This window comes from Chamaea fasciata, unplaced genomic scaffold (genome assembly GCF_029207755.1).
Source record: "Chamaea fasciata isolate MVZ Bird 193981 ecotype frontalis unplaced genomic scaffold, bChaFas1.0.hap1 SCAF_3, whole genome shotgun sequence".
NCBI lineage: Eukaryota > Metazoa > Chordata > Aves > Passeriformes > Sylviidae > Chamaea > Chamaea fasciata.
Window position 1 is genome coordinate 14,089,694 of NW_027094088.1, and position 13,378 is coordinate 14,103,071.

The following is a 13,378-nucleotide window of genomic DNA, read 5'->3' on the forward strand; positions in this document are numbered from 1 at the left end:
TTTTGCTATTAGGATCAATTTTACATGCCAACAAGATGTACCATTGTGGGTTAGAATAACAGTATGACTCCAAATATTTCCTTTTATCTGTGGGGACTGAGACATTTATCATTCTTCCTTCTGGTAGTATGGACAGTGCTGTTGCAGATTATTTTGGCATCTTCTTCCTCTCTATTTTTTGCTAGCATTCTGCATGACTGTTCTTGTAGCTCTTGTTTTCTTTATAAATCAGTAGGTGTAACCTTCTCCCAGCTTCTGATTCAAGATAAAGGCTGTAGGTAGCTACAGGATGAAGCCAGGACTTCAGATGCAACCTACGAGGAACAGAAAACCAGCATTTTGCTTCTAGTTGAGTATCTGGTTGATTGCAAATCTTGTCTCTTCTTTTGAGACTCGCTAATGAACAGCAGTAAAAATGTAGTCCAGGAGTAGCTCAGAAAGCAGAGGTACCCTGATTAGGTAGGACAGAAAGAAAGCAGGCATTGCCAATATGGAGAAAATGAGGGTGTGAAACTGGATGACCCTGTTGACTGGGGTAGGAGTAGAGAGATGAATTCATCAGGATCACGTGCAAAATCACATCTTTCAGAATAACAAAAGTGCTGAGCTACAAGTTAATTTTTCATCAGTCAGAAATGAAAGAGGAGCAGAAGCATGGGGAGTTCTAAATAACAACAAGATGAGTAAGCTGTGGTGGTATGGCCATGGAAAAGGCAATTGTACTCCTGGCTCCTCTTGAGGGAGGGAGAACTGCCGAAGATCCTGCTCTACAAGATTAAAAAAACTCTATTTCCGCACCAGCCAACCACGCCTGCTTTATGTGGCACTTGCAGCACACTAGTACTCTGCATCCACTGGAAATGTGCATCTTTATCCCATTGTATTTCAAAACCACACAATATTAAGATAGTGGAAGAATTGCTGAGAGTTTACATCCTGCTTGTCTGATATGATCTTGTTCGCATTTCCACCCTCTACAAGGACAGCTTGTTTTACCACAGCAAAACCTGGAGTGCTGCATCCAGCTCCGGGGTCCCCATCACAGGAAGGACATGGACCTGTTGGAGGGAGTCCAGAAGAGGGATACTAAACTGTTTAGAGGGATGAAGCAACTCTCCTACAAGGAAAGGCTGAGAAAGCTGGGATAGTTTGGCCTGGAAAGGAGAAGGATTCAGGGTGACCTAACCGCAGTTTTCCAGTTCCTGAAGGGACTCTACAAGAAAGATGAAGAGGGACTTTTTACAAGGGCATGTAGTGAAAGCAGGTAGGTTTAGATTAGACATTAAGAAAAAATTCTTTACTGTGAGAGTGGTGAGGCACTGGAACAGGTTTCCCAGAGAAACTGTGGATGCTTCGTCCCTAGAAGTGTTCAAGACCAGGTTGGATGGAGTGCTGAACAACCTGGTCTAGTGAAAGGTGTTCCTGCCCATGGCAGAGGGTTTGAACAAGATCTTTAAGGTCCCTTCCAACCCAAATCATTCTATGATTGTGTGAACACAATGACTGTTGGGAAAGATGAAAAGCTGACAAGAAAGTTTCACAGATATGTATGTTTGGCAGAAAGCTCTCTGAATGTGGAACTTGAGAACGAAATAGAGATGGAAGCAAATTTTGATATAGAAGAATAAGAGATGTCTAAATTAAGAATTGCTGAGCCAGTTGTTACTGGACAACTAATAAAGCAAAGGTTAAGTCAAGCTGAAAGGAGGTTTTATGGCTAGGGAAAAGGACATGTTGACCACAAGCAAAAAAGATGTTTTTTACCAAGCAGAAATAGGTCTTAGGAAAATAAAAAGATACCACAGGCAAACAAAAAACATGCTTTTACCAAGCAGAAAAAAGGTCTAAGAATTTTCCACTGCAAGAAAACAGAAAAACAATTTTAAGCTTAAACTGTAACATAATATGGCAATGATAGTAGTTATGATAGGCTATAGATAATGGTAAAGGTATTGTGTATGATGCTGATTGGTTTTTATGTATTAAGATGCTTGGCAAAGAAAGATATATAATGCATTGTAACCAGAACTAGAGGAGGCTTCAGGCTAGCCTACAAGCTGTAGCTAGCAGCTTTAGGCATGGCTCTCTGTTACCCACGACCCAGGAATGCTGTAACATCTTCCATACAATAAACAGCATTCTGAAGAGCCACCTGTTGCCCAAACATCCTTTGTTGACATATCTTCTACAAATGACTAGAAATAAAAATAAATTAATGAGTGAGGGGAGAGGACTATTTATGCCAAAGTATTGAAGCAACCTGAGAGGAAACCGGCCCACAGACAAAATTAAGTTGGGATTAATAAGAGCGTACTGGGAGAGTTGTGTTCCAGTAGGAACAGCAAAAATCTTGGTGTCAAACAGTGAAAAGTGAACTGCTGTGGTCAGTTGCTGGTTATGTGCTGGTCCTGTGCTGGTTATGCTAAGGATGTAGTTGAGCCAGGAAGACTTCTCCAGCTCTGCCTTCCTAGGAACAGGAGGCTTGGGGATGGGTCTGCTCCAACTGCTCCTGCTCAGAGAAAATGATCCTACTGAGAGGCAGACCCAAACAAGAATGGCCTGGCATGGCATATGGCAAAAATATCTAAAGAAGATTTTACAAATAAATAAATGTTAGGCCAGTAACCTGTACTCAGAGACTTTTTTCCTAGTCGAATTTTGACCTTGAAAGGCTGTTAAGCCTTTTCTTTGGACCCGTTAGACCTCAGGCTCCTCAAAGCTGACATTGTGCTTATATTTTGCACTATTAAACATTCAGAAATAATTTCATAAATTAAATTAACTGGATCATCAGTCATGGACTCCACAGTAAAATAAGTTGAACATGAAAATTGTAGCAATTAGAAACGTACTGACTTTTGACTTTTTATTGTATATACACAAGCATTTGCATCTGTATCCTGCTTCGGTTTTTTTTCCCTAAGCCTACTTCCATCCTTCCTTGTCTAATGTATTTGATGATTTATGCATTTGATGCAGAGATATTTTGTTAAATATTGATAAGTTTCTGATTTAAATTTGACTGTGATTTGAGCTGTAAATATTTCTTATGTACCTAAAAGCTTAAATTTAACATAAGGCTGATTTTATTTATCCTTTTTGTTTTAATGTTGTAGCAAGACCAAGCAAGATAGACTTAGTTCATTAACAATGAATGGGGAAGTAGCACAGCTATGCTGTCAAGGAAATGAAAGTGCATATAAAATACATTCAGGACTATTTAATTAAGGGTTTTACTCTGTATTGTCCTACTTTTTTATTCTGTAGTCTTCTTTAAAGCACAAAAAACATTTTTGATCGACAAAGAATAACTATCCTGGTTGCTTTCAATTAAATGAGTATACACTTCTAAAATGCCAAATAAAATCCACTGATATTATTTGAAAAAAAATGATGAGGGGAGTGGTCTGTGCAGATAACTCTCTGCTTCTGTAATCTGAATGTATGAATATTGTGACAGACAGGATGTTCCTGGTTCTTTATTGTTAGAGTTAAGGTGACAAATTCACTTCTACAGTGGCATAAAGAAGGGTACTTTAATGGCAGCTGGGGAACACCTGGCTTTGCTGCCCAAGCATGCTGCTCGTCCAGCAGAGTTGTGCTGGAACTTCTCCACAAAGCTTCAGTGGAGAAACCTAAACCTGTTGGGGAGCCCTGAAGGAGGATAACGCACTCCTTTCTTTCAACAAAAAAAATCCCTTCCTGTGGCCATGGAGCTCTCCCCGGCTCAGGCAGAGGTGCCACCTCCAGCAGCCAGAGCTGACTGACCTCCAGGGCTTAACTGGGCAAAGCAGCTGTGAATTTTGCTGCAAAGAAAAGAAGGAAAACCAGATTTGCATTATGCTTGTTTTGATTCCGCTACTTAAAACTAATCTCCGGTAGCTTTTTTATTTTCTTGAAAGCTGCTTTGTACTGACTAGCCCTTGGTATTTGTCAGATTCTTTGTTTTTGTTGCATATTCCCTGCTGGCCTGCTCAGAAGCTCGTTAAATTATGAGGATTATTCAGAGCTGAACTGGATAATAATATGGTCTATTGATTAGTAGACTTCTAATTAGTTGTCTCTTAGCATGAAAGAAAATAAGATTTGATAGTAAACAAAGCAGAAAACAAATAGGGTGTTTTCAACATGTAGGATGTACCTGTTTGTGTGTGGCCTTGTACATGAGTATTCTAATTTCCAATTTATCATCACAAGCTTATTTCACTGCTTACAGAACTGTGACCTGCACAAGAAAACTCTCTGACAGATAATCAGACAAAAAATACAACTCGATTTTTTATTCTTCCAGTATGTACCGGAAAAATGACATCATGATAAACATGCTTTTGATTTTTTATGTCTTGTCATCATAAAATAAAAGTTACGGCATATTTATGTTTTAACTAGGTGTGTAGTGATAGAAATGAATATAAATAGTGTGCCAGAGTTTTAGCTTGAATGGTGAACACCAGTAATTAGTGAAACCTAATTGCAACGCATGCCTCCTTACTGGTTCAATGTATAAAAATTATCTGCGGTCTTCTGTAAAAATGATGTGGATTGGCGTGTTTCACCTTCAAAACAGTTTTTCTAACAGTGCATCTTTTTAAGGTGTGTGTGCAGATCTGCATGCCTTGTGTAGGAGTACAGCAGTGCTGATATCCTTTCCCCTTCCTTCAGTCACACTGACTGGCAAGGTGAGAGTGACACTGTTGCAAAAGGGTTTCTCACTGAGCTTCCCAAGGAGGTAGGAAAGCAGAGGACAGACCATGGGATGTTTTGAAAAATAAGGATTGAAATCCTGGCAGAGTTGCAGTTGATTTATGTAGGAACAGGGTTTTTCACTAGCCCTTTAACGTCTTTTCCATGATCTACAGAATTCTTGTGAATTTCTATGGGGTCTGCACGCTTGCCTTGTTTGGGGGGGGGGGGGGGGGAAGTGTGTATTTTTTTTTTCTAATCTCTTTCTTTAAACGCAATCCACTTCAGACAAAAAACAACTTATTACCCACAACTTCCCCCAACTCTGTGTAGTTCTTGCCCATTGCAAAATGGCTGAACCAAAAGAGTAATTTATTAAAGTGTGAAAATCATTTAATTCTCATGAAGTGTTCAAATTCCAGTTTTCTTGAGGATGGTTTGGTTTTATTTGATCTGTTCATGTATCAAGGGCTCAGTTTCATGTTGTTATGCCCTTTTAGAGGATATGAGCTCCTCATTTAGAAATTAAGTGGTTCCTATTGCTTTCAGTTCTGTCTGTGGGTTGAGTTGACTGTGGTGTAATTTGCACAGCTCTTCTAGTTTTCCTCCTGAGTAAAAATACTTCCCTTTTAAGCCTGGCTGCTGGGATAGAGGCAGGTGAGCAGCCCTGTGCTTTTTAAAGGCAAGTAGTCTTGTCAGCCCATCAGTCTCCTCATTTCCTATCACCTGGAGGTTGATGTCATAGCAAGATATTCTCTCCAAACCGAATTTCTTCGTTAGTTTCACGGTCTTCCTCTAGGCCTGTAATTAGAGCCCTCTTGATAACCAGCACATAACTGCACCCATTAATTAGTTCTTCATTTGAAGTTTTCTCTCTTGGTGTTCCCATCCTTGTCAGCTTACAGCAGGTTCAGCTGCCTCCAGCTATTCTTTGAATCCGTTATCCACATCAGGCATCAGGACCAAGGAAGCCCTGAGCATTGCCGGGACAGGGGGAGAGTGTAGTGGTTTGAGAGCAAAACAAATGAGAGGCTCCAAGTCAGAGATACAATTTAATAGGACGAAAGGAAAAAAAAAAAAAAAAAGTAAAATAAAATAGATGCAATAATACAAAAGACCACTGACAGAGTCAGAATACAACCTGAGCGATGGAAGCAGTCCAGATGAGGTAGTCTTCTTGAAGCAGTGATCCTGTAGAAAGGTCTGGTAGCTCAGATCCTCTGGGAATCCAGTGGGTAAGGGCCCCCTGTACTGTCCCAAACCCCAGATTATATCCAGGTGAGAATGCTTGGTTCCTCCCCCTGGGCGGAGCATCTCACAATGGGACGATGGATCATGCAGGGGGTCCTTGATGGCCCATTAAACAGAGATAGCTCCTGGAGGGAGTTATCTATGAGTCATGGGCAAGGCATTTGATGGGCCATTAACAGAAGACAATGGGCCAGAGGGAGGGGGTCTGGGAAAACACTGCCCCACCTGGATTCAACACTTCATGAAGATGGTGATAGAATACTTTGTGCACATCCTATACTACAACCCAGGACAGAGAGCCACCCTCCTTTCACACAAGGAAGAACAGCCCACATCACACCGTGTGTGCTTCTGTGAGTGTCTACATAGTTATTCCACAGCTGCATCAGTCTTCTGTGGAGCACTCAAAAGATACAGAGCCCAGGCTCTGCTGTTTACCTCATGGAACAGTCAAAATATCTTCTGAATAAAGCACACACCCAGTCTCTGCAGGCTTCTCCACATGAGGGGATAATGGAAGAATATACTAACAGCCAAAGAAATTATTTATTAGGATATGAAACCTTTAATTTAGAAGGAAGGCTTCATGTTGTCTTTTTTTTTCCCCTTACACTCCCACTCTTCAAAATGTAGCAAGGCCAAAATTTAACGCATTTTCACATCTATTTCTGAGCTATGCGAGTGTCTCTCAAAAGGTATGATTTTCAAGTAGAACAAACAATATATTCGTAGAAATCTTTGAACCAACAAGGTTTTAGAAGCCCAAAGATCCAGATCAATCAAACCCAGTATATTACATTCTCCACTCTGTTGGGTTTAGATTTAAACTCTTTTATAGATGTTGAAATTACAAGAAGGATTCCCCAGCTGCTAAAAATGGCTCTGATGGAGCAGGACAAAAGTACACTGGAGAAAATACACTGGAAACTGAGACTGCATCTTTCTTTCTTTCTGCTCCCCTAACTACAGGTACAGCAAGTTTGTCTTGTAGTATGGATTTCATCATCCTGTATACATTTTGAGGTAAGCAGTTGCCCCTGTTATCCATACAGGAGGCTGACACAAGGGGATAAAACCCTTCATGACGCTGCCAAAGGTGATGAGAGAATCTAAAAATTTGTGAAATACACAGTCATATTGAAACCTCAAATGTTGACAGAAGTATGAAATGGTATAAATTGCTTTAGTGTTTACAGCATATCTTTGACTGCAGTTGATCCCAGCTTATTTATTTGTGCACAAACAGATGTGCTTTATGTACCCAGGAGGAAAGAACACAAAGACTTTCATTTTAAATTTTTTTCCTTGTTCTTATTTAGTGGAAGAAAACGTGATCTCTGACATGCTCTCTCACAACAAAGAGCAAAAGGCAGATGTGGGCCTCTCTCGTCAGATACCATTTCCTCCCCAGCTTCTGTTTTCATGTTTACAACTTCATGTGCTTCTCCTGCAAAGCACACATTGTTGGCGTGCTGCTGCAGGTACTGGAGTTCGTTATTCTCTCTTCTCTAGATCCTGTCGCTGTTTGCAGGAGGAAAAAAACTTTAGGTAATTTAAAAGTTTTCTCTTAGCCGTGCCAAGCTTGACCCTGTCCCTCAGGCTCATCTGAATGCTGGGGTCTCATTGACACTGCTGAGCCTCAGGAGATATTTCAGGTTCCCTAATAAACCCCTGTGCCTGAACTGACACTCACTGAAATGAGAACACCTGTAATGTCACTAAAATAACAAATCAAAGAGATTTGTTGACAAAGATATTGTCAACAATTCATTGTTGCTCTGTGGTCCTTTTGCACTCCTACAAAAAGAAGTAGGGGTCTCCCATGTGAATCACCAGTGGGAATTCAGGGCTAGTTTATTTAGGACTTTGTGACTGGTAAAGAGGGGCACTTGCTGCAGAAATCAAGGCAGATGATGTATTTACAAGTCTTTTAGACAGTGGATACTCATGTGCAAGTTAAGGCAGCCTCAATACTTCTGCCTGAAATACTAGACTGAAACAGGGAGGTAAAATCCCTTTTCCCAGCCAGCACAGCATCACAAGGGTGAATACATTCCGCATGTGACATCTGGCATCCTTTGTGTAGCTACAGTAGAAACTGGAATCTTGTGAATAATTAAACATTGTAATTCTGGATTATTTTTAATTAGAAAATCATGGGCAACATACCTGAAAATTTCAGAATACTACTCTGGGTTTGTCTTAGCTGTGATTTTTTTTTTTTTCCCCCCCACAGAAGGGTATCATAGTTGTTTCTTTGTGTCTGCTGTTGTGGCAGTCTAGAACAATTTCTTCTTTTTTGTTTAACAGGCATTCAGCTTTAAACATGCTTCAACAAATGTTTGGTTTTGCTATTTCAAGAATAGAGGTTTGCGGTTGCTCACTCTTAATCATCCTTGGAAAAGATTTTGATACAAAGAAATTACTTCTTTCCCCTTCCTACATCTGTATATGTGTATCTTCCCATGCAATTTGCCCCCTCTATACTAGAAAAGGCAATAAGTACTTATGACTAAACCAGACAGGTATGAGCAATCAAGTAGTGCTAATATCTGCATGGGTAAGAAACATAATTTATGAAGACAATTGAGACAAAATAAAGGTGCTCTATATAATTAGGATAATAGCTGCGTGTCATCATTTTCCCTGTGTTTTATTATGACACTGTTGATTAACCAGGTGTAGAAAGATTTGGAAAGGCCAGAAAAAAATGCTGGGGATTTACAGTAGGAGGTAAAGAGGAAGCTAAAGTGAAAATATATCTGTGCCCAGAAAAAAAAGAGTACATTTAATCTGTTTCTTGACTATACAGAATTGGGGACTAAATTCTGATGGCAGATGTTAGTCCCAAACAGGTAGGATTGATCTACATTATGATTTCTTGAGAGAGTAATTTTTTTTCCAGTGACACTTTTTCTGCTTGCATTTGCTTAAAGAAGGATGAGAATCCTGACCTTTTAAACAGTGGAGGGTAGTTTTCACTGCTGAACTGATTTTTCTGTGATCCATGGGAATGGAGGCATCTGCAAGCCAGCCTGGGGTGCAGCCTGGCTGATAGCAATGGGAGAGTTCAGAGCTCCAGGAAGGAGATTACAGACTTCCTGCCAGAAGGGGGTAATTTTGTCACAGGTGCAAGTACACTAAGTGTTACAGAGACGACACAGGGTGTTGACAGACACTCATTTCCCAGAGTTTGGTAGTTTAGCAGAGTAGAGTATTGCAGGAGTCTCTAGGGGCAAAGTGAAGATGTAACATTAATGAAATCCCGAATACTGACCCAGTTCTCCCATGAAAAGAGTTAAGGCTTCCTCCTCAATATCAGCTCTCTCTGGATATGATTGACTTTGTGCACAAGTGATTTCAAAATTAAATCTCACTGTGACAGCAAACCCACATACACATCAAATTTGCTGAATATGTTTCCCAAGGACAATATTGAGGGGTCTGCAGGTGACAGGCCATGAGTGGAGGCCCACCTTGGCCATAAGAGAGACATGAGTCCCAAGTTGAAGTGACAATTTAATCCCTAAGGACACACAGACATTTATATTTAAAACTCACATAACTTTCACATTCATTAAGCACGTTTGAAGTGGTGGATAGGATATAAAACATCTCATTCTCATCTCAAGCAGCTTAATTTGTGCTTGCCCTTTGGGCTGAAGTGTAAGAACTGAAGGCTTCCACCTGTGTCTAAATTGCAGATGCAAATTTTTTGGATAAAATGGTATCTAAAAAAGACAATATAAAATAATTGGAGTCTTTTTTGCTCTTGAGTAGATCTTTTTTCCTAGATAAATTACAATCATTTTATAAAACTGCCCATTGAGTGCACTAGCAAGGATTTAAATGATGATATGTCTGTACAGTTCCTGTCTAGTTAATGAAATATGTAGCATATTTAGATCTAAAGCAAATCACAAGTTTGGCTTCTCCTGTTTTCAGTTGTGTATGGTGGCTTTAACATATATTTTGTCTATGTTTTTCAAGAATAGTGCTGTTTCTGCGTTTTAGTAACTATAGTGATTTGTCTTTGTGATATTTACTAGTGTCCCTTGATGTGAAATATATGCTGTCCAACTAATTTCCTATTCCCCACTGCACTGACAAGCAAGTTTTCAAGTGGTATTTTATATATATCTGGAAAAATGCATACATTCAGCAAAACTCTCATGTACAGCTAGAGAGTGTTTAGTCAAGCAAATTCAGGTTCATTGCTTTTTTGTACTTAATTTTTTTGTATATTTGGACTTCATTCAACAAAGCACTCAGGAGTTTACTTAAATGCAGAATTGCAAGTACTTAAGTGTAAAGTCAGATCATTTCCAACTGCTTTGCCATGCTAAGCCCATAAGTGCCTTCATGTCCTTTGGGTAAAATTTATCCCAACCACACTGTCTGTTGTATTTCCACATCACACCATAGCCCATCACACATTATACACAGACAGCTGCATTTCCATGAAAGGCAAAAAAACCCCTGAACTTGGTTGGATGGAGGGTTGTTCTCCAGCAGAAGGAATTCTCTCGCAAGCCGGTTTCTGCTGGACAGCCAGAATCTGTAGGATATGGCTTTCTGACCTAGCACAGCTCACAGCAAGCTGTGCTCCACAGTATTTCCCCCAGCACTTCAAGGCAAGGCTTCTCAAACAGCATTTCATCCTCACAGAGGAGCTGGAATCTGTCATCCGTCTTTATACCATTCCTTTTATTGCGGCGTTAGTGCCCTGAATAACGGCATGCAGGACATATGACAGTCCATTACTGTTAATGGTGTTATTGTAGAATCACGCTTCTGAAAAATAATGCCTCAAGCAAAATATTATAAGTTAGCACTGTCTTTCAGGAAGGCACCTTCTGGGGTTAATGAAAGTTTGACTTAGTGAATGTGAAAGGACCGTATTGTTTGATCGGCTTCAAATGATATTTATTATTCTCACTTAGATAATTTTCTTAATTAAAACAGGAGTGTTTTTCTTATTTGCTTTGCCCCCCAGATGAACTCCTTTCATTGAGGACACAGCCCCGACAGGAGTTGTTGTCAGGCAACCCAGGGAAATGGATGCTGATGCCAGAAAGGCAGCAAAAGCACAGCTGCCGACCATGGGCATTGCCCTCCCTGTCCTCTGTCCTGGTCCCTGACCAGGGAAGGGCAAACAAGGCTTGAAGGTTTGACCATTGCCACAAAACACTGGACAAGGAAACACCTAATTGTGGGTTGATGGTGTCCTCTGCCATATTCCAAAAGGGGAAAGGTGCAGAGTCAAGGTTGGGGATTTCTAGGGTGCTCCTCAGAAGGTCAGGAATTGCTCTGAATGAAAAAACTGAGAGATTTCCAACTGTGAAAGCTATCAAAATACAATTCTCAGCTCCAGGGGACCTTTTAATTTGCTGGCTTATGCTTAGGAAACAATGTGTGGAACAAGAGAGCACAGTGCTTTTTGCTCCATCCACCAGCATACTGTCTTAAAGTTTGCCAGCTTTAGGGCCAGGAGTCAGGTTCCAGCATAAGGCAAGTGTAAGAGCCTCAGGGCAATGACTCTCCTCTAATTAGCACCGCGTGGTGCAGACAGACAGTTAACAAATAGGAATGCCACTTCCAACAAGCCGGGCAGTGTTTCTTTCAACATTAACTGTCTTGGTTGTGACTGAGTCGCAGCCAAACAAATGCACATGGAGAGTCCCCATGTCCAGCAAGCAGCACTGCTGCTGTCCATGGGCTGTTATTTTTCAATTCATCAGGAAAAGAACACAGTAGACACCAATTACACACACTTATAATTTAATAATTGAGTATTAAAGACCTAGGCACTACTATGAAAATCTACCAAATATAGTGAGCCACATAACTCAGGGTCGAACAACTCTGGCTCTGTTTAGAGGAGGGAGATGTTCCTCAGCCAGAACAGATCTTATCAATCCATTTCAATTTATTTTTCATGACGAAGTGTATCAAGACACTGCCCATCAGCTTTGCTTTACGGCCACGTGCTTTGGCCATTAGCAGTACATGCAGACATGTCGTTTATCAAATGGTGTTGCAAGTTCAAAATGCCTTTTGAAAAAGGCAACACGCTGCCACTGAAATGGGTGGTGAGGGTATGTCAAGGCAAGTTTTTATCATCTCTGAACTCCTGTCAGGGGAAATGCAAACTTGGTATCACCTGACTTTTTCGTATCTCGCTTGTCTTCTTCCTCAGCATAGACATTAATTATTCAACGTAGATTTGAGGGCTTCTGGAAAAGCATAAAGGTGGGCACCTGCTATCTTACAACTGTTTGGATTCATGAAAACTGTTAAGGTGGGGTGGGGGGAAGGAAAAATTCTCCCTGGGCCAAATAAAAATAAAATGGTGCTGCTGTAAAAGGTATCTGTTAGCTAGACACTGTGGCTGGATTGGGGGGGGGGGGGGGGGGGGGGGAGAGCGGCGGGGGGGGGGGGGAGGGTGACTAGCTTGACAAACCTGTTCTCAGCAGTTGCTTGGTGAAGTCTCTCCAGCACCTGTGCAGCGCTGGGCGACTGCTCCGTGTGCGACCAAGGAGATGGCAGATATTCCTGGCGGGTTTCCACGCGGCACCCCGGCCGTGCTGTGCCCATTCGCTTCCAAGTGGGAAGCGAGGGGTTGAGGGGTTGGGGGGGGAAGGGGGCTGGGGAGGGGGTGTGGGGAAGGGTGGGGTGGGGGGCGGTGGCTCCAGCAGGAAGGCGCACGATCCCGTTCCGCGGCGTTTGTGGAATTCGCCACCTTTATGTCTCGGGTGTGTGGTTTTTTGGAGGGTTTTTTTTTGAGCGGTGACGCGACCGAGGTGCCTGGGTCGGTGTCGCACCGCTGCCTGCGGCCCCGGCAGGAGACGCACCCCTCCTCCCTCCGCTGCATGCCGCCGCATGCCGCCGTATCCCGCCGCTCCGTCGCCGCCCGCTCCGCGCGGTTCCGCAGCGCCGTGCGGCGTCCCCGGTGTCCCCGCGGCGGCGGCGGGCGCGGCCAGGGGCGGGCGGAGCGCCGGGCACTGATAGGCCGGGCGGATGCGCAGGCAATTTATCATCCCCGGCTCCCGAGGAGGCAGGCAGCGCGCCTGTCACCAGTATTGATTTCAGAGGATGGACTAAATTTCCTAGGATTTCCATTAAGAATTAAGCGGGGAGGGGAGGGGGGGAGAGAAAGGAAGGGAAGGAGGGAGGGGGGAAAAAGAAAAAAAAAAAAAGCCGTAAGCACGCAGGGTAGCCAGGCAGACATGGATATGAGATGGCACTGTGAAAACTCGCAGGTAGCTTCTTCTCTCACAGGCGATGCAGCGCACAGGCGAAGCACTGCCGCATGCAGGGTTTAAGATACCTTTAGGCTGACAGCAAGGAGGAGAAACGAAAAAAAAAAAAAACAACCAAAAAAAAAAAAAAAAAGGCATTTGCACTGATTTACTGAAAATTACCTTTTTATTTAACTAAAAAA

The 13,378-nt window shown here is 42.1% G+C and overlaps 1 protein-coding gene across 20 annotated transcripts in view; it reads left to right on the forward strand.

Moving 5' to 3' along the window:
* Window positions 1–13,378, forward strand: part of NRXN1 (neurexin 1) — a 684,323-nt gene that overhangs the window by 617,790 nt on the left and 53,155 nt on the right. For 3 of the 20 annotated variants that reach the window (XM_066178062.1, XM_066178082.1, XM_066178081.1), the window contains one exon: window positions 6,904–6,957. The exons of 16 other annotated variants lie outside the window; for them this stretch is intronic. In XM_066178062.1, the coding sequence (XP_066034159.1) occupies window positions 6,904–6,957 (54 nt within the window). Of the gene's footprint in view, window positions 1–6,903; window positions 6,958–13,116; window positions 13,197–13,378 lie in introns of those variants that run through there. One more of the 20 variants, XM_066178083.1, reaches the window with a different exon arrangement.